General features: G+C 39.3%; 1 protein-coding gene across 1 annotated transcript; it reads left to right on the top strand.

The window, feature by feature from the left end:
* Window positions 1–6,204: 6,204 nt before the first annotated feature.
* Window positions 6,205–21,727, top strand: MAPK1IP1L (mitogen-activated protein kinase 1 interacting protein 1 like). The gene is made up of 4 exons (XM_027111300.1): window positions 6,205–6,363; window positions 14,603–14,624; window positions 15,313–16,020; window positions 17,019–21,727. Exons 2-4 carry the CDS (start codon window positions 14,607–14,609, stop codon window positions 17,028–17,030), a joined length of 738 nt encoding a protein of 245 aa, XP_026967101.1. The 5' UTR covers window positions 6,205–6,363; window positions 14,603–14,606; the 3' UTR covers window positions 17,031–21,727.

A 21,727-nucleotide genomic window follows, 5' to 3' on the forward strand; every position in this document is an offset into this window, starting at 1 on the left:
ATCAAATGAGGACATGATATTTTGGGGGTGAATTTATTCTTCTATAATGTGGCATGGTCATTTATTATTCCTTGAGTAGATCTTTCTCTCAAACTAGGAAGAGTTACCATCTTCAGAACATAAGTATTGTTCCTTTCTCACTGGAAGCTTTAAAAATAATGGTAACACTATTAGTAACTAGTAGTTACTAAAGTAATAAAGCAACTAAGGTTTTTCTGAATTTACTTATGAACTGTTGCTTCTGCTTAGCTCTGTTTTAGAAACTCTGAGCCTGTTAGTTTGGAGAGGTGCCACAGTTTATATAAACAGCCACAAATTTCCATTGGTAACCAAAGAGAACTAGGTAGTTTTTCATTATTTTGAATTGAGCTTGAATAAAGATTCAAGAAGTAAACGTGGAGCTCAGTATTCAGGGAGCTTAATAATGGTTTTGATCTTCAGGTTCCAGATAATTATTCCTATTTTCAGAACTAACATGTCTTTAGTATGGCTTCAAAAAGGAAACATTTTGAGAGATACGTGGCTTATGCCATACTGAACAATACAGGGCACCAGGCGTAATATTTTGAATTTAACATCCCCAGAACGGGGAAGTATTTTTAGAAATGTTATATAATAAGATAGATGGATTCTTTTTTAAAGAATCAGTGAATAATAAATATCCTAGACAGTTATTCCTTCTGGTGAGTTGTCTACCCCTTTGTACAAGTTGGCATTTTTAATATCATAGTAACTGATTTCTTGATGCTAGTTTAGCTCTAGTAGGAAGCTGCTTCTACCTGTATTGAAAGAAATTTGACTTAGATTTCCACGTTAGAATAGATGTTTCTTAAGCATCATTGCTTTTGTGTTGAAGTAGCATTTCCCTTTCCTGCAGTTCTGCTGATAACATAAAGATGGCATTTAAAAATAATTGCTTTAAAATAACTTTTTAGCAATTATCACAAAATTAAAATCTGTTACCATTGTCTTCTAACATTTTTTTCTCAGTGATCTCAAGATTGTCTTGGTTCCAGTGAGGGTTAGCTACTAAAATGGCACCTCTCTTAGCAGTGATGAGGCTCGGGATATCAACACCAGTGTCAGGATAAATATCTCTTCTAAAGATGATATTTCCCTTTTACAAAAGTGGGACAGTCTCATACTACCTCATCTTTATTGTGGCGCTTTTGTAGATCACTGAGAAGCTTATCTTATTTACCAATATAGCACTTCCTAAATGTCCATCTTTGGTGAAAGAAAATTAATAGTATGGTAAGACTCTACCCATAATTATAGTTTTTTATCAGAATTTGATATTGAGACTTTCTGTTTCTATGAAACAATATTGTTTTAAATATTTTTCTTTTAAAAATAACTTTTTATCAATACAGAAGAACCTAAGGAATGACTAGCTAGTGAATATTCTGTTAAAAGGTAATTTTATAAAGAAAAATATTACATTGTCTTTTATAATGGTAAAAATTAGTATTTATATGAAAATCAAGATCTAAGTAGCCTTTCGTATATTCAAACTGGTTGCTTGTGATATATTTTCTCTGGCTTTCTTATTTTTTCACCTTCAAGGTATTGATAGCTGTTAACATTTTCAAAATACTGCCATTTATATAGCCTTGAAGTAGGTGATCTAATAAATGAGAGCAGGAAGGAGACTCATTTACGCTGAAACGGTTTGTATTTTTTCCTTTGGTATTTGCTACAGAAAAGAAATCGGGAAAGTAGAAATGTAAGATTTGAGAAAGGAATTGTTTACCATGAAGGAAAAAGAAGAGTAATAATACATTTTTTAAAGCGTGAAGGAATTGGAATTTAGAAAGATTCAACCCTTTCTCAGTGACTTGTGGACACATTTGGAAGAGCATTCGGTATTCAGAAACTTAACTCATTAAAAATGTAATTACTGAAATTATGTATAAGTAAATGAGTATAAGTTTTGAAAGGAACAATGTGGGGAGATACAAATGTATCAGGTTGGCCAAAAAGTTCGTTCTGGTTTTTCCGTATATGAAAAACCCGAACGAACTTTTTGGCCAACCCAATAAATTTTGTAACTAAGTTGGACATGGTGAGTGTTTGAAAAGTGTAAATTGCAGGGTTGAGAAGGCATTCAGCATGGTGGGAATGTGTGGCCCTTATTGGTGAGAGAGGATGGGGCTAAAAGAAACAAGATAAAATATTAAAATTAAGACTTCAGGCATTACCTCAGGGGAAAGCCTTGATAGTGAAAGGGGACTACTTGATCACTAATAGCTAGTCTGGACCAGACACTTAAATGTGCTTTGGGAATCATCCTGCCCTAACCAGGAAATAAACTTGACTTTTCTATTTCTCTCTGAAGCTTTCAGGAATACCCCCAAGCCCCCCTCTCCTTTTTTAAGCTACAGCATCTTGATTCATACTATAATTCCTGAAACATGCTGAATGGATTTTTTAGGTTCCTTGAGCATTTTTGTATGAAGAATCATATCTGATCTTTCTATAACCATGCCATTCACTTAAATAATTCACAGAGGGAAGGGTTTAATTTAAAGGGAGACCTAATAGGAAGAAGATTAAAGGAAGCTTTTAGTCAGTCTGTGGCTAGATTTATTGATTTGGTGATCAGACCTGTGTTCCTTCCTGAATGTCAGCTAATGGCAAACTGTGGTCAAAAAAATGGCTTTCAGTTAAAAGTTTTGACTTCTTATTGTAAATAATATAAAGAATGTCTAAGTCATTAGAAATCCTTTTTAGAAAAGTAGAGCAAATGTGGCAAATAGGACTCATATCATTACACAAATTACATTTCTTTTTATAAGAAAAACACAAACCATTATCATTTATTCATGAGCCAAAGCCATTAGGAAGATAAATCAAGTTATCAGCTTCCTGTCTGTCTGAAGTTTGGATCATTTTATAGATCCATGTAATAGAGAGCTTCCTTCCTATGAAACAAAAGCCTTGAGACCTAACTCTTACAAATATACTCTTAGTTTGCATTAAAAGTCTTTTTTGTCACTTTTAGCTATAATCAGAGTCAAATAGGTTATATATTGATTTTGGTAGAGCAAATTTAACAGGAAGTGGACTTAATTATATAATATTCCTGGAGATAACACAAGGGAAACAGTGTTTAAATGTAAAATAGATTGTGTGTTAGGTAATTTAATGCCCAAATGAATAAAAGATTTTAAGTCAAGCAGATTATTGTTTCTACTTTGGAAGAAAATCTTTACAATCTTAGTTTTACATCCATTTTTATTTCTAAAGAACAGAAAGCACAAGAGGTTTTCCTTTTTTAATGGTCTAGAAATGAGCAACACTACAAGAGTCTGTCTATACTATTCTTAACACATTAGATATTGGAGACAAAATGGAGGTAACTTTTGGAAATGGTTTGGCTTTTAAATAGAAATGTAGACTAAATAGAATAGTAGACTAATGGATATAACCCAATGGAAAGGAATTTAAGGCACATGACTCCTGTTTCAAATAAAGCCAGTCTTTTTAATTTACTTTTTAATTTTGAATAGATTACTCAATCCTAAATCTTTGTTTACTTTCATTTCCTAGCACATAAAATATAGATAATAATACTTGTCTCTTGACTTCCTGAAGGTTAATTCTTCAGTTAAGAGGTGACCCTTGGAGCATACTTGAAAATAATTTCTGTACAGCTGTTAAGTACTAATGTGATGATAGGTTTTCAACGTATTCCCTTAGTGGACCCTGCAGATTCACATTCACTTCTTTTAGCCTGTAATAGGCTTTCTTGACTTGATTTGACAATAAAGATAATGGTACAATTTGAATTTATGGTTTAGACTCTGCAATTAGATGAACAGTTGCAATTTCCTCCTACCCTTAATAAGGTTTGTGTGAAATTGATGTTTGCCTAAGCTATTTTAAAAGTTGATTACATTTGCAGGAAGTAAAGATAATCACTTTTGCCATGGTTATAATCAAATCTAAGCTTTCAGACTTGAGAGTGTAAAACTCAAGGAGATTTACTTAAAGTATTCTGACTTTGCTAGAATTGGATAAATTCTGTATAAACCAAGTACGCACTCGATATATACTTGAATATACAGAGTTTAAGTAGTAACTTCACAAAGCTATTAGTACTCTTATCAGGCTTATATCCACCCCTTACCCAAAAAGAAGTAGAGTGTTCCCATTTTTATTTCTAATCCTGAAGTTGAATGTTTCTTCTTGGATGTGAGTTCAAATAAATTGATCTGAATAAATTTTCGTTTCTTATTAATTAAAACTTCATATATAAAATCCAAAAGCTTTGTAGTTTTAAAAACATTGTACTGTATGTTACCTGGCACATTCAACTTTATATATGAGAAATTTTAAAATCTGTATTACACATTTTCCTTTCAGTTTTTTGTGTCATTTTGGGTCTTCCAGAAACATGTCAAGATGTGATTAAATGTGCAAGAGATTTATTGGAGGGGGATGGACACCTATGAAGAATAAATGAGAATGGGACTTACCTGGCGGTCCAGTGGTTAAGACTCTGGGCTTACACACACATAAACACACAGACAAAAGAATAAAGGGGAAGAGAGCAGGAGAAGGTGGGGAAATCATACCAAACTGCATGTCTGACATCTGTGAAAGAAACTGAAGGAAGCATTGGGTAGGGTGGGCAATGTAGTTCTAAAAATGCTAGGCGTGGATGTAGTTCCCAACAGGTTACCTGTAGGAGCCCACATGGGACAGGAATGGCCTACCTCTAGAACTCCCGCCATGCTCGGTTATTGACTGGGAACATGGGAAAAGCTGGAGGTTGTTGGTCACTCTAATGCACGTGACCAGGAGTAGAATGAGACACAACGTGGGCACAAATTTTTTTTGACCATAAACTAATGAAAATTTTGTGTGCAACATTTAAAAATCAGAATTAATGCAAAACAAAAGGCCCTATGATGAGCAAAATATCAAAAACTTAAATATAGCACTATGTTGCTGACTTAACTGTTGCTTCAGGCTTCCTATGGCACTGCTTCCCATGCCACAAGGCACTGCTGATTCACTGCCTCCCATTAGGGCAGGGTAGGTAGTTCACACTAGTGGTATTATTTTCCATAGACCACTGCCCCTAACCAAAAACATGTCTTCCCCAGGCTTAGGTATTTGAAGTTTCTCTGTTGCTCATTTTTCAGAATGAGAATTATGTGTGCTGTGGAGTAAACCCAAACAAGTCGTTTAAGACGTTTATATAAAATGTCCACCCACCGATCCACTAACAGCAAATGAAAACAAAGAAGTAAAATGTTGTAAGAATATTGCATACTGGGCTTCCCTGGTGGCGCAGTGACTGAGAGTCCGCCTGCCGATGTAGGGAACACGGGTTCGTGCCCCGGTCCGGGAGGATCCCACATGCCGCAGAGCGGCTAAGTCCGTGAGCCATGGCCGCTGAGCCTGCGCGTCCGGAGCCTGTGCTCCGCAACGGGAGAGGCCACAACAGTGAGAGGGCCGCGTACCAGAAAAAAAAAAAAAAAGAATATTGCATACTTTTAAGTTTTACATTAAAATATATGTATGTTATGTGTGTATATTTTGTACACCACATAATTATGACATCTTCATTAGTAGCTAGCACGTTCCCTGACGGCTGGGGCCACGTGTCAATCCATCATCTTTTGGGCCTGACATAGAGTAGGTAGGTAAAGGTTTATTCAAGACTGAACTGTGGGAGAAGAAATACTGATCAGAAAAAAATCTGCAAAGACATCCGTTCCTTTAGTTAATATCGATTTGTCAAGCCATTTGCAAACGTCTTCCCCTTCCTGTATTGCTTTTAGCTCTCTCCAATTTTGGCCAACGGATCCATGTCCCGGGGTTAGGCTGCATTCTCACCTAGCCAGCTTCGAGGCCTGGCCCTAAAGACCGCAAGCGTAGGGAATCCAGAACCTGCCTTCAACCTTCTCTTCAGGAGACAAGTTAACAATTTCCGCCAGGGTGCCCAGAACGCCAACGGCCACTGGCGTTTCCTCCAGACTGCTCAGAACTCCGGAACATCGGGGCTCTTTCCTCCCGCCCACCGAGAGAAAACAGCCGCCCGGGAGCGAGCGCAAGGAACAGCCGCGCCGCCGGGGCCTGGCGGGCCGCAGTGCCACCCGGGCCCTGTAGGGAGCGCGCGCGGCCGGGCCCGGCCGACCAGAGGAGAGGCGGAGCGCGGGCGGGGGCAGCGCGCTCGAAGCTCTGCGCTTCCTGTTCCGGCGCCAGGAGGAGCCGCGCGCTGCTGGTGCTGCTGCCGCCCCCATCTCCGTCGCCGCTGCTGTCGGTCGGGCTGCGCTCAGTTCTTCAGCGATCAGTTCCCTCGGACCCATCGCCGCTTCTAGACCTTGCTGCGGGTTCGGATCTTGCCGGGTGAGGCTGCCTCGGCGCTGGCGGGGTCGTGGAGGGGAGCAAAGGAGCACGCCCAAGCGGGACGCGGGCGCAGTAACGGAGATGCCTGAGTCGCTTCTTTGGGGGCCGGGGGCTAAGGGTTTCTCCCTGTCGTCTTCCTCCCGGCTGCGGGATGTCGGCCCTCTCGCCCCCCAAGGAGAAGGCGTCGGAGGCGGGTGACGTCGCGCCCGATGGGTTTCTCCGCGCGTGACGTCAGGCCTGGCTGGGGGCGGGGCGGGGAGCGGCCTGGCCCCTCCCCCACCCCTTCCCGGGCAGGCGCGACCCGCTCGGAGGCCGGTTCGCTCCGGTTGATCCCGGACTCCTTTTGTTCGTTTGGCCCTTTAGGGCTGCCGGCCTCCCGCCCCTTGGCCCTGACCCCCTCCCCCACTCAGTAATTTCCAATGAAAGGGAGAGGGAGGCCTAAACAGATTCTTGGTGGAGTCTGTGACGCTAGTTTAAGATTTTTCGCATTGTGACGTTTTGGTCATTATTTTCTAGAGGAGTTGCTAGCAGATACCTTAGATGAATACCCATGACAGAAACGATGAGAAGTGTTGAGTTCTGTAATACTCCCTTTTTGTAGGATTTAGGAGCACTTGGTGGCTTTGGACCGTTTTCTTCTGAAAACCAAGCGTAGTGCTTTTAATAAATGAGGATTCTAATGTTGGAGCATCGAATCGTACTCACCTGACTGAAAAAAAATTTTTTTATAGCATTGCTACTAAAGAAATACTCGTACACGTGGTGGTTGTATGGGCCTCATTACAGGGGAAGGTAGCCTTCAGAAATCTTTCAGAAGTTCTTTGTTTAGGAGTGTTCTTTGGGCAGGGAGAACAGACATTTTTCTTGCTACTGGTGTCTTGAACCTCCTATTCAAAATTAGTTTGTTTCAGAAACTTGAGCTGTGTGTACTAGAATGTCCTTTTCCCATCTCTAGGAGGAACGGAGACCCAGAGACAACCCCTTAACCGAAATCCTTGGGACCAGTGTGTTTTGGAATTCAGAAATCTTTGGATTTTATCTTTAGATTTTAGAAAGACAATAAGGTGCAAAGATGAGAGATCACACCAGCAGAGTCGGGGCAGCATCCTCTAATCCAACAGTAATATTTGTTCAGCGAATAGGGGAGAATTAATGGAAACTGTAAAATAGCCTCAGGTCAGGTTTTGCCACCAAGTAAGTTTTATGCCAGACCTGGGAGCATTTCTTTCATTTTTAGAGGTTTCTGAACTAAGAACTGTAGATAAAGGTTTGTGGACCTATCGTAGCAATTTGTAAAAGCTAACATTTGTTGAGTTTTCGCTATGTGCCAGACAGTGACCAAGAGAGTTGTTTATTATGTAAGTCTCACAGCAAATCTATGAAGTGGATGCTACTCCTGTCTACTTTCACCTCTGGGGTTTGCACAGCTCAGCTTGTTCAGAGCCAGCCAGTGAAGTGCAGTGTTACGTAGTCTGTCATACTATTGGCGTTCACTCTTTTTAACCATAAGCAATATGCCCACACACAGAGGAGGACAAGATAATGTGTCTGTTTTCCGGGCACTTTTATTATAGGCACTTGATTTACCAGTCCCATTTAGTCTCTCCTGTTACTGGTCCGTTCTTTATAGTTGAAGTAACAGGTTCATTCAGGTGAGCTGACTCAGAGACATTCAAACCTTGGTCTAGAGACTCTCTGCTAAGGCTTTCATATTCCTCCATTTTCTACATTCTAACCAATTAGAAGTGCTTACACCAGGGGTCCCCAACCGCGAGGCCACGGACCCGCGCGTCCGTGGCCAGTTAGGAACCAGGCCGCACGGCAGGAGGTGAGCTGCGGTGAGCGAGCAAAGCTTCATCTGCCGCTCCCCATCGCTCGCATTACCGCCTGAGCCATCCCCTCCCCCCACCCCCGCTTCCGTGGAAAATTTGTTTTCCGTGAAACCGGCCCCTGGTGCTGAAAAGGTTGGGCACTGCTGGCTTACACTTCCCACAGATCCCTTGTCCCCCTCTCAGCTTTTGCACAAACTTCTCCTTTCCCTAGGGCCTATCGTAGCTCTTCACCTCATTGTTCTCCCAGACTGCAAAGGCACCACTCCTCGGGACTCCTTGTCTGATACTCCTTTCCTTGATTCCTTTAGGAGCTTTTTGAGGTGCTCCCATAGAGCCCTGCGCTTATCCCAGGTAACCTACTGTTTAAATGGTAGTTCTCCGCCATACTGTGAACGCCTTTAAGCGTTTATTCCACGCAATACTATTCATTTCCCCAAGGCCCAACGCAGTACCTGGCACCTATGTTCCAATAAGTATCTGAGTGTAGAAAATACGGCTGACATGAGGTTGTGGGAAAAAAAATTTTTTAATTACATGTTTTTAAGTAATTTAAAATGTTCAAAAACTTGTAGATCCCCAATTTCTTGAGTTGCCCAAATGTAAATTAGAGTGTATCTGATAAACGCCAATACTAAAATTTATCCTATATGCTCATTCAAAATTTATATTTTCAGTACAATATATTACCACTACTGTATCCTCTCTCCATACTAAACAAAACCATGCAAAAATCCTGATTTCCCTTAGTGACTCTTAATAAATGTGTTGTTTATAACTGTAGATTATTAAATATTTTACTTATCTGTGAAGTAGTCGGGAATTATAACTGTTTTGCTGATGGGAAGATGGTCTCTTGTTAAAAAGTTTGCCTTTGTCAAAAGATTCAGATAAAAGGATTGGTGTCCATGTTTCATAACTGTGTAGTCCCATACTGTTTATGACTCCACTACAATTTGATGGCCTGTTGAAATATTCCTTTTCCAATAGTCACTAGTAATTTATGGAGTTCAACTTTTTTTAAACCTCCCCATGATGGAATTACCATTTTTACTCTAAAGGCCATACGCTTACAGAAATGTTTTACTTTTCTAGTGCATGTTGAAAGAAATTTTGTACTCTTGTTTTAAAATTGCTCCTCGGAAAATACAATGATTGGGCTTCCCTGGTGGCGCAGTGGTTTAGAATCCACCTGCCAACGCAGGGGACATGGGTTCAAGCCCTGGTCCGGGAAGATCCCACATGCCGCGGAGCAACTAAACCCGTGCGCCACAACTACTGAGCCTGCACTCTAGAGCTCGGGAGCCACAACTACTGAGCCCTCGTGCCACAACTACTAAAGCCCACGCGCCTAGAGCCCATGGTCCGTAGCAGGAGAAGCCACCGCAGTGAGAAGCCCATGCACCGCAATGAAGAGTAGCCACTGCTTGCCACAACTAGAGAAAGCCCACACGCAGCAACAAAGACCCAACACAGCCAAAAATTTAAAAAAATAAAAATACAGTGATTATTCTTCACACATGTACTGCCATAAAGTATTAACAGAAAGTTTTGGAAGTGATAGCTTTAGATTATTCTGAAAAGAAAATTAAAATCTTCCTTGATTTTACACTTTTTTTTCCTAGTTCAAGGTTGCATTGGCCTCATCTTAATTAGCATAATCCATATGTTTGAGAATCGTTTTTTAGAAAATCTAGGGTTTGGAGAATCCCCTGGCTGTCCATTGGTTAGGACTTGGCACTTTCATTGCTGGGATCCCAGGTTCAATCCCTGGTGGGGAAGCTAAGATTCCACAAGCCACACGGCACGGCCAAAAAAAAGAAAGAAGAAAACCTAGGGGTTTTTGTGGTGTTTTTTTTTTACATTCTGCAACTCTTCTCATATTGGAATAGTGATGTCCAACTCTATTTTTTATTTTTTTATTTTTTTGCGGTACGCGGGCCTCTCACTGTTGTGGCCTCTCTAGCTGCGGAGCACAGGCTCCGGACGCGCAGGCCCAGCGGCCACGGCTCACGGGCCCAGCCGCTCCGCGGCATGTGGGATCCTCCCGGACCGGGGCACGAACCCGCGTCCCCTGCATCGGCAGGCGGACTCCCAACCACTGCGCCAACAGGGAAGCCCCCAACTCTATTTTTTAACCTTTTTATGATGAAAGTATTCTCCAAGTAATAAATTGGAATGTTTCCAATTAATATGAACACTGTTTATTCTAGGCATGGAGAGCAGGTCACTTTACTATGCAGTTCTGTAGAACAGGAAGTGACTTATTTCTAATCCCTTTGGTCAGGGCTTTATTATTTCCTCTGTCTTCCAGGATTTGATTTTGAATTTAAACTTTTGAAAGCCAGAGTTGTGAATCAGTTTGATATTATTAACTAATGGAATATATTTTAATGTAATGCTATGATTAATTAACTATAGTTTTTCAAAAACTAAGAGGGAGATGAGTAATTCTGAAAACGCAAACTGTAAGACCACGTGAAATTCATTGAGTTGCTTAGTTGGTTAGGTTTTCTGCTCCAGAATTAGTGTGAACTTTGATACAGAACTATTTTCTGTTTCGAAAAGGCTCACCCTGTTTGAAAAGAATGTTAGTCTTAGGTAGACTTTAAACTTGTGCATGGATAAACTTTAGTCCTAAGAATTTACTATTGTGTGATGTGACATTTTAGTATAAAACAAACCTTAACATGGGAATGACTAGGTAATTGTATTTGCTATACATTCATGATGTGTTTTTTAATATTATGAATTAAGAGCAGGGTTATAGCAGTTGCAGCAGTAGGCTTCCTGTTCATTTTCTTTATCATTCCTCATGATAACCAAATCATAAATAATAAAATTGTAAATGCAAGGATGGCTCAATATTAAGCAATATATATGTAACTATATTGTGATTGATGGGACAAAGGAGAAGAACTGCAAGATCAACTCATTAGATGCCAAAAAAAATCATCTGAAGAAATTCAGTGTTGGATTTTTTATTTTTAACTAGCAAAATAGGAATAAATAAGTTTAGCAAAATAGGCATAGATAGAAACTTCCTTACTGTAATTTTTTTTAAATCTCAAAACTAAAAATGAGTCATATATAAACATTAGAAGCATTGCCAGGAGAGTTGAGAAGAAGACTGCTGTGCTCACACTATCTTATTTAATATTTCATTGTTTAAGTCCTAGCTTAGGCCAAAGAGAAAAGAGGTGTAAATACTGCAAAGAGAAGGTAAAATGATTTTTTGCTAATGACATAATCCTTTATCTGCAGATTCCAGAGAGTCAACTGAGAGACTTTCAGGATAAAATAATTCAATAATGTCACTGCTTACAAAAGTAACACACTAAAATTTGAAAGGCTTTCCCATATATGAACAACCAATTAGAAAATATAATGGAAGAACCAATTTACAACCACAAGAAAACGTTTACCATTTAGAAATCTAACTCAAAAAATGTGTAGGAGTCTTGATTTTTAAAAACTGAGTGGGGACTTCCCTGGTGGCGCAGTGGTTGGGAATCCGCCTGCCAATGCAGGGGACATGGGTTCGAGCCCCGGTCCGGGAAAATCCCACATGCCGCGGAGCAACAAAGCCCGTGTGCCACAACTACTGAGCCTGCACTCTAGAGCCCATGAGCCACAACTGCTGAGCCCATGTGCCACAACTGCTGAGCCCATGTGCCACAACTACTGAAGCCCGCGTGCCTAGAGCCCGTGCTCCGCAACAAGAGAAGCCACCGCAATAAGAAGCCCATGCACCGCAACGAAGAGTAGCCCCCGCTACCAGCAACTAGAGAAAGCCCGCACGCAGCAATGAAGACCCAACGCAGCCAAAAGTAAAATAAATAAATTTATTTAAAAAAAAATAACTACTGAGTGATAATAAATGACAGTGATGGGAACTAGAAAGACATACCTTGTTCTTGAATGGGAATATTTTATACTTTAAATGTATGAAATGTCCCCTAAATTAATCTGTAAATTTAATGTTTTTTTGTTGTGTTGTTGTGTTTTGTTTGTTTTGTTTTTTTACAAAATGATCTAGAAAAGAATAAGCATGAAAATATTCAGGAAAATCTGAAATAAACAGTAATAGTAGGTCATAAAATTTGTTTAAAATTTAAAGCTGCCCTGATAAGATGAGATGTTATAGTGTGGATCAGTAGGAAAGAATAGAGTTCACAATACCTTTGGGAAATGATGGAGGCTCTATGACTTGGTGGTTAAGAGCCTTGGCTCTGGAGGCTTCCCTGGTGGCGCAGCGGTTAAGAATCCGCCTGCCAATGCAGGGGACAGGGGTTTGAGCCCTGGTCCAGGAAGATCCCACGTGCCACAGAGCAACTAAGCCCAAGCACCACAACTACTGAAGCCCACGCACATAGAGCCCGTGCTCCACAACAAGAGAAGCCACTACAATGAGAAGCCAGTGCACCGCAATGAAGAGTAGCCCCCGCTTGCCGCAACTAGAGAAAAAGCCCGCGCACAGCAACAAAGACCCAATGCAGCCAAAAATACATAAATAAATTTATTTAAAAAAAAAAAAAAGAAGAATCTGCCTGCCAATGCAGGGGACACGGGTTCGAGCCCTGGTCCGGGAAGATCCCACATGCTGCGGAGCAACCAAGCCCATGCACCACAACTACTGAGCCTGCGTGCCTAGAGCCTGTGCTCCACAACGAGAGAAGCCCACACACCGCCAAGAAGAGTAGCCCCTGCTCACCACAGCTAGAGAAAGCCCATGCACAGCAATGAAGACCCAACACAGCCAAAAATAAATAAGTAAAATAAATAAATTTATTTAAAATATATATTTAAAAAACAAAAAAAAGAGCCTTGGCTCTGCAGTCAGACGATACCTGGATTTGAATCTCTTCTCTGCTTGTCACTAGCTCTGACCTTAAACAGGGTAACTTGCTAAGCTTCCTTTTCTCAAGCTGTACACTGGGAGTGGTAATAGAATCTGCATCTATTAAACGAGATTATACACCTAAAGCACTTAGCATGGTGCCTGTTCCATGATATATTTACATATATGTGTGTATGTATGTATATACAGTGTTTGTTGTCAATAGCAACTGTATAATGTGTTAAAGGTAGCTTGTCAAATGGGTTCAAGCCCTGGTCCGGGAAGATCCCACATGCTGTGGAGCAACTAAGCCTGTGCGCCACAACTGCTGAGCCTGCGCTGTGGAGCCTGTGCTCCGCAACAAGAGAAGCTCCCCCTCACCGCAACTAGAGAAAAGCCCATGCACAGCAACGAAGACCCAACGCAGCCAAAAATAAAAATAAATAAATAATAAATAAATTTTTTTAAAAAAGTAGCTTGTCAAGTCTGTTGAAATAAGATAGATTATTCAGTAATTGTTGTTTGAAAGAACAGAAAGATTTTAAACAAGTTAAACCATAGAAGTACTATTAGAAGGCATAGGTGAATTTTTTTTTGTCTCATATGACAGACATCTAATTTCCTTAATGTCTTACAACGCATTAAAAAAAAGATGTACTACTAAGTAGTAAAATGATCAAAGTCAAAATAGAGTTCATACTGTGTTATTCTACTTATGTGAAGTCAAGGAACAAGCGAAAACTAAGAAAGTGATTGCTGAGTGGTAAAGGGGAATTGATTGGAATGTGGCATGAGTAAACCTATGGAGTGAAGGAAATGTTCTGTCTTGGATGGTTACAGGGGCATATGCAACTGTCAGAGCTTGTTTACCTGAACACTGATCCGTGCATTTTATTGAAAGTGAATTATACTTCAGTTATAAAAATTGATAAAAGTGGTCCAAGGGCATGAGCATATTCACAGAAAAAGAAGTCTAAATGTGGTATTAAATTTAAATGATGCTCTACTTTCCACTTAAAGAAATGTAAGTTAAAACAAGATGCCAATTTTTAACCTATAATAATGGAAAATGATTTATAAATTTAATAACATCCAGTGGTGAAGAGGAGTTTTAAAAAGGTAGAGTGTAAATTGGCATGGGCTTTTTGAGATGGATCTTAGATGACTTTACCTGTTGACTATGTATTTCACTTCTGTACTTTTTCCTGGTGATAGACTCGAAAAGATAGGTGTTTAAAGATGTTCACTGTGTCATTGTTTAAAACAATTCAAACTGTGAACAACCTAAACTGCCACCAACTTGAGACTGTAAACTAAATTATGGATCACTTTTATATGATGTGCAGCCAGTAAAAAGGGATGAAGTTTACAGAGGTGTATGAACTATTATGGAAATTTTTCCTATATAAAGAAAATCATTATATAAATGATTAAGATTCCATTTAAGTAAAAATAGTGTATGCATAGTTCCTTAAAGAATATATAAGAAATTAAACACTGGTTTTGAAATATTCCTTCTTTCTTTTTTTTTCTTTTTTTTTTTTTTTTGTTTGTTTGGTCTTGTTTTTAGGAAAATGTCTGATGAATTTTCGGTAAGTTGATGCATTTACTCTTCATAAGTTTTTTGGCTCTTAGAAAAAAGACATGGTCCTAACTGTGGGCCCTAAGTCTTCCAATGTAAAAGAGATGCATTTTGTGATTCTTGGTTTTTGTTTTTGTTTTTTTAGCATGTGATTTTGATAGATGATTTGCCCTAATTTACTTAGCTATGTTTGAAAATGCATTCTGTCGTATTTATTTCTTTATGAATCCTTAAGTAAAAAATTTTTTAAAGGGTTACTTCTGTTCTCTTTTAACCTGATAGTGTTAATAATAGCCAACATTTATTGAAAATTACATACCAGGCACTGTGTTAAGTGCATTAAATGAGTTATCTCATTTAGGCCTCAGGTTAACCCTAAACTGTTTTGAAAATGAGGAAACTGAAGCTCAGAGAGGGTATATAACTTGTTTGAGGTAAAGCCAGGATCGAGATCACACTATGTTAATCAGTTGTATTTAGAAAACTTGAGCTTCTCTGAGGAATTTGCATTGTAAAGCTGCTGTTTGAGGTAACTCCTAAATTTTGTATTAAATGAGTTGTTTTTTAAAAAACTGAACAGCTTGGCTTTTGAAGAATCCCTGACCCTATAGCTTACTATCCTTTATGGGTTTGTAATTATGTTTGGCATTGCTTGTCCCTGAATAAGGTCAGTAAGACACGCCTGTTTTGTATTCCAGTTGGCAGATGCGCTACCTGAACACTCCCCTGCCAAAACCTCTGCTGTGAGCAATACAAAACCCGGCCAACCTCCTCAAGGCTGGCCAGGTTCCAACCCTTGGAATAACCCAAGTGCTCCACCTTCTGTGCCATCTGGACTCCCACCAAGTGCAACACCCTCCACTGTGCCTTTTGGACCAGCACCAACAGGAATGTATCCCTCTGTGCCTCCCACCGGACCACCTCCAGGACCCCCTGCACCCTTTCCTCCTTCTGGACCATCATGCCCCCCACCTGGTGGTCCTTATCCAGCCCCAACTGTGCCAGGCCCTGGCCCCACAGGGCCATATCCGACACCAAATATGCCCTTTCCAGAGCTTCCAAGACCCTATGGTGCGCCCACAGATCCAGCTGCAGCTGGTCCTTTAGGTCCATGGGGATCCATGTCTTCTGGACCTTGGGCACCAGGAATGGGAGGGCAGTATCCTACCCCTAATATGCCATATCCATCTCCAGGGCCGTATCCCGCCCCTCCTCCTCCCCAAGCACCAGGGGCTGCACCACCTGTCCCATGGGGCACTGTTCCACCAGGAGCCTGGGGACCACCAGCGCCATATCCTGCCCCTGCAGGATCATATCCCACACCAGGACTCTATCCCAGTCCCAACAATCCTTTTCAAGTGCCTTCAGGACCTTCCGGTGCTCCACCGATGCCCGGTGGCCCCCATGTGAGTGTTTAATTTGTTATTTAACATGCAGTAATAGTCCCATAAGCACAACTGAAAGATTGTCTCCACTTTCGGATGGAAGATTAGAAAGCTTTTAAACCTTTTTTAAAAAGGTGTGTGTATATTAAAAAAGAGTAACTTTCAAACTTCAGGTAAACTTAGGTAAAGCATTTAAAAGGATGAAAACAATATTCCTGGTACTAAAAATAGAAAAATTCCCCAAATATCCCCAAAGACTTTGTAATGTAGTAAGCAGTGTCCTCAACAGCATCCTTGAGGTAAACTCAAAGATGTGTTTCATTGGATTTTTTTTTTTTTTAACATTTCTCAGTACTGTTTTATAGCATCACACCAAAGCACAAGTTCACTAAAAGTAATCTCTGCCAGTCTGGCTAGATATAGAGGTAGATTTTTAGAGAATCCAGGGCAGTGAATGTGTAACGTTGCCCATCTTTCATGCAACTGTCCATAGTGTTTCTCAGCCAACGTTTTGTTAGATCCTTAACAGTACTGATCTCAAGATTATACCAATCTCTGCATTGCCAATTATATGTAATGCTGTGTGCTTTACTGTCAGCCAGGCTGGAGTAGGGTTGACATCTTAGTTGAGGACCCTTTCTTGGGCGTATGACCAAATAGAAAAGCACCCTGTTTCCCTATGAACTGAGCCAAGTCACATGCTCCATAGGGGCGAAAAAATCTATTTATTCTTAACAAATTGCTAATCAGATCTCCAGCCAGATTAATCAAACATCCACCTCAATTGTAAAGGAGAAATACCTTAATAAAGTGCCCCTAAAACTTCTTTTCATTAGTGTAACTTTTTGCTCTCTATATATTGTCTTAAAAAATTATTTTTGTAAATTGTATGCCAGAATAAGTGAGATGATTAGCTGTTTGGCTTTATTAAGCAATAAGTTTATTTTAAGCCACAGCAAGGAGTTAATCAACTCCATTTACAAAATCTAGAAGTTTACTTTTTCTTTTTTCTATTGCAGTCTTACCATTAAGTTAACAATGGATGAAGAGATGACGCTTTGCTTTTTGAAGTACATATATATATATGCACTTGAATGCATATATAAAAATTGCTGTTTCACTATTCTTAGAGGGCATTCATGAAAGAACAACTCTTGCACCTCTCAGAAGATATCTGCCTCTTGTGCTTGGATGTATAGTACATCTGATGGAAACAATCAGATAAAAATGTAAAAGTAAATCATTCAAATGTGATTTTTATTCGGCTTTTATGGAAAGTTAAAGTAATTAAGTATATTGAATAGCTCTTTGATACAATTTGTTTAAAACAAATTTTCGATTTGTTTAAATTATGAAACTAAATACTTATCACTTTTTCCCCTAAATAAACACACTTTGAAAACAATCACATTGTCATAATTTAAACAAATGATGCCTCTCAACATCTTGAGCTGCTCTATCTATAGGATAAATAAACCTGGTCCTTCTGAGGTTATCTTTTGGATATACATTTTAAAACTTGGTAATTATTGTCAGATGTTGAGTTCATTTTTATCCTTGAGCTTTTAGTAAAAACTTCATTTTGAGTTCCACCTGATTTATTTTTAGCCATATGGGTCATACAGCTCTAAAATCTGCCCTTTATGGAAACTGTTTTCTTTTTAATGCAGGCTAACATGTATATGTAAATTATATTCTTAGAGAATTGGTGATCTCTTTGTACTTGTAGAATAGATTATGATGTGTCCATATTACTTCGGAAAGAGCTCAAGGACGGAAATATTTCTCTCCTTTGTCTTGAACCTCAAACTAGAAGAGACCCTAGGAACTGCTTCATAGTAACAAGTAATTTGCAGTCCTACAAAACACTCTTCTACAGGAGTCTTCCTGTAGTCCCCTCCCCCTCGGTTCTTTAGAAGGAGCACTTCCCTTCATTCCATCCTGATGCAGAAAACTGGCACACTCTAGGGGTCTATCACAAACGCAGAAGTTATGTTTAGAGAACCTTAGTCATACAGACATGACTGTTCTCTTTGTACAAGCGTGATCGAAACACGTTACGTCTTTCAGAGTCTGGTTAAGCTATGTCATCGTCTCTTGCATAGTTTTCCTGGATCTGTTTGTAACGTGCTTATGGCTGACAGTTCAGTTCTGTATTTGTTGACAGGTAAGACAGGTAAATAGGTAGAAGAATGAGTGCCATCCTCAAAAATTATTCTCTAGCTGTGACACTGAGGATAATCATAAAGTGTAGATCTCTGCAATTGAGTTTAAAGCAGTGTGACTGTGTTACTTAAAAATAAGTGGTGTTTGTAACCTCCAGAATAGCTTTTTGGCACCTTATCTTTAAATCCGATTTTTAGATTTGGGATAGAACTGACCATGTTATTTGTCAAATTTTGAATGTATTCATTAGGTTCCTAAAATGTATTGTGACTTTCTTGACCAGTATATGAGAGATTTATGCTGGAGCTCTTACCTTTGCTTAGAAATAAAATATTTCGTAGTTTATTTCTCTTACAGTTAAAATGTCAAGAATGCCAAATGCTGCCAATTTAATGGTTTGATAGCTACCTCCTTTTAAGAAAGCAAGATTGTCACCTTTGAGAGGAACATTCAGTCTTTAGGCCTCCCTTAAGTAGATGATAGATTCAGGCTTTCAGAATTGAAACTAATCTGTTCAGATATTTTCAGACTGGGGAATGTTAGACAGCCCTTTCATAGTGGCACAGTCTTTCTTTCACTTCTTTGCAGGGACAAGTGGCAGCTATCTGCAACACTCTTGGAATCTGTTGTAGCCTTCAGTTTATAAGGCAGTAGCCTTAGAAGGTGTCATAGCTTAACTTATCAATCAATATCATAATGTCAGCTAACTCTGGAGGGATGAAAGGCAAAGTGAGATGGCAGCAAAGATATCTCTCCTTTTGGTTATTTTGGTTGTCCTACCTTGGAATAAGTTGACAACTCTGGCTTTAGATAAAATATTTAACACTAGAGAGGATAACGTTTGACTACAAGAAGAATAGGTAGCAAGTTTGGGAATCTCTTATTGTGGAGACCATTTACTATCAGAGAAAATCTTATGCTAAAGGATTTAAAGGGCCATGAATACAAGATTTGGAATTATTACCCCTTATAAGTATATCAACTGCTGGTGACCCATACTGCCCAGTGTGTCCTAGATGATACTGCCGTTTTAAACTTGGCTTTTTGAGGATTTTCCAACTGATTTTTGGGAAATTTTTTTTAAATATAAGAATTGAAATCAAAGGGAATAGAATTTACTTTTACATTCTTTTTAATTTTCAAGCATCATTTCTCAACTTGAGGGAGGGGCATCTCAATTCTTGTGGGTACTTGGGGGCAAAAGGTATTTTTAGGTTCAGGGTGGAGTTAAGAAAAGCAGAAGTTGTTTCAAGGGAGGAATGGAGGAAAGCATCTAAGAAGGTTTTTGTCTTTACAAGGGAATAATGTTGCTTTTAAAACAAGTTATGCTAGGCTGAGATTGGTTTGTGGAAGAGACTGCTTGTTAGAAAGTATGTTTGGTCTTAAAGGGATATGAAGTACGGAATATGCTGCCATTTGGACTTTCAGAGCAGGAATTTTAAGATAAATTTGATGGAGATAGTTGAGATGTGTTGAGAAATAGTGTCTCTGAAGTTAGAATCTTAGATTTTGAAATTTTGAGCCTAAAAATGACAATGAAAAATTAAAGTATAGACCTTAGGTCCTCATTCACACACTCAGTCCTCGAGAATGAAGGCTTCTTAAAGGAGTGCTTACAATGCCTTGGGTTGTCTGAACTGGACCCGGCCTGACACTTTTTCATGCTTTTGAAGATGGCTGTTTACAGCTGTGACTCCATAGCCCTGTTTTCTGTAAAGTAATATATTGATTATTTGGGAATAGACAATACATTTTTTTAATTACCCAAGGGCCTCCTTCATTCTTTGTCAGTTTTACTGTTTATTGTTTTCAGTAGAGAATAATAAAAGGGCAGAGAAGAAAGGGGGTGAATTTTGGGCCTTGGTCTGTCATACCACTACAATGGGATACTAGAATATCTTCTAGGAAAGAAGTCAGTTTTTCCCCTGCTGTTTTTACCTCACAGTTATTAGTGCTACCTGTTGTAGTCAGATGTACAGCTTTTGAAACTATTCGTGTGTATCAACATAGCTCTACTCAGAGTTTCAGTTAAAATACTGTGCCTAGTTTGCATATCAATCAGTTGCCTACACTTCCAAAAGATTCGTGCCAATGTCTTCCTTCCTCACCCTGAATAATCTAGTGCTAGATTTATAAAATGCCTGGTTTATAAACCTTGGAAATTCAACCTAAGCACAGACCTTCAAGTGTTCAAGTTTTTGAAAAGCGTTAAGGCTTGCTTCAGATGAATCACACTGATCCACTGTACCGTGCATAGAAAGTGGTGGGTGGCTTTCAGGGAAGACTATAATTTTATCTTAATAAAGCAATATTTAGTATTGAAGACAGACACTGTTTTATTTTCAGAATTCTGCCAAGTAAAACAAAAATTGCCAATAAAATAATCAGTATTAAAGAAATGGCCATGCAAGCTTCTGGCAACAGACAGCATCTGAAAACTGCATTCATTCAGCAGACACTCAGATGTCAATGATCCAGGTGCTTTGCCAGATGCCAGAGATACAGAGACGAAGAGAATGCCTGTCTTTCAGAGGCTTACAGCCTAGGGGGAGGCATTACAGAATTGATGAGTACATCCAGTATTAGTTTACCTGGACAAACATATTTTAGTATTGCCGCTGGTGGAATTTATAGACTAGCCTTTGAGCATTTAAAGAACAAAGTAGGGCATACCTTTTTTTAAAGTAAGAAAATGCTTTCAAGACTGTAGAGTTTGTCAGTGCAACTATCAAGAGTGCAAAGTAATGGGATGTTTTTCCTGTAATTTTCCCCTGGATAAAGGCACTTTCACTGCCTGTCACTGATTAATAGATCCTGATTTATTGCCATTAAGTAAACTTGACTTCTTATGCATGTTCTATAAAGCATTTTTTTCCCTTGATATTTTTGTATTTTTTCTTGATATTGTGATTTTTTTCATTGACTTAATAATGACAAATTTAATGTATGTAATTGTCTATGCATTTTAAGTTAAACTGCCTAAAATGTGATTTGACACATACACATTTGTTTGTATTATGAACTGTAAGCAATCTGTTTGAGATGTTAGGTTTTATCACCTGCTGCTGTATTTGTAAACAAAGACAAATGTTGCTTTAAGACGTAATTATAATTAGGAATAGTCTATGGATGTGATACTTGATATTTTTTAAGATAAACTTGTTTGCTTTTGTGTATTACACCTGAAAAGTTTTTTTTTAAATGTATTTTCATGGTTTCACAGTTTTTCCATTTCTTTTAATCTTTAAGCCCAATTCTGGGCTTCCCAGAGCAAGTCCAAAGCTTGATTAACTGCAAATTTGTTGTCATAAAGAGAGAAGGAAAAACAGCCCGAGACATCCCTCTGTATGTGATCTGCCATTCACTAAGGCATTTAAACAGGCTGCCTGGGAACAACCCCTCCTCCACAAACCATCTTTCAGCAACACATTGTCCACTGTGAGGATTTCCTTTTCTCCCTTCAAGGCTAGCCTTGCTTTGTAACCAAGTTATCTACACATGAAGTCAGGGAACTTTCCCTATCTGCCCCTGCTGCCACCACCCCGCTTTCTTTTATGAAAGA

The sequence above is a fragment of the Aethalodelphis obliquidens genome, unplaced genomic scaffold (genome assembly GCF_003676395.1).
Source record: "Aethalodelphis obliquidens isolate GAN/ISIS:26980383/991018 unplaced genomic scaffold, ASM367639v1 scaffold10, whole genome shotgun sequence".
Lineage (NCBI taxonomy): Eukaryota > Metazoa > Chordata > Mammalia > Artiodactyla > Delphinidae > Aethalodelphis > Aethalodelphis obliquidens.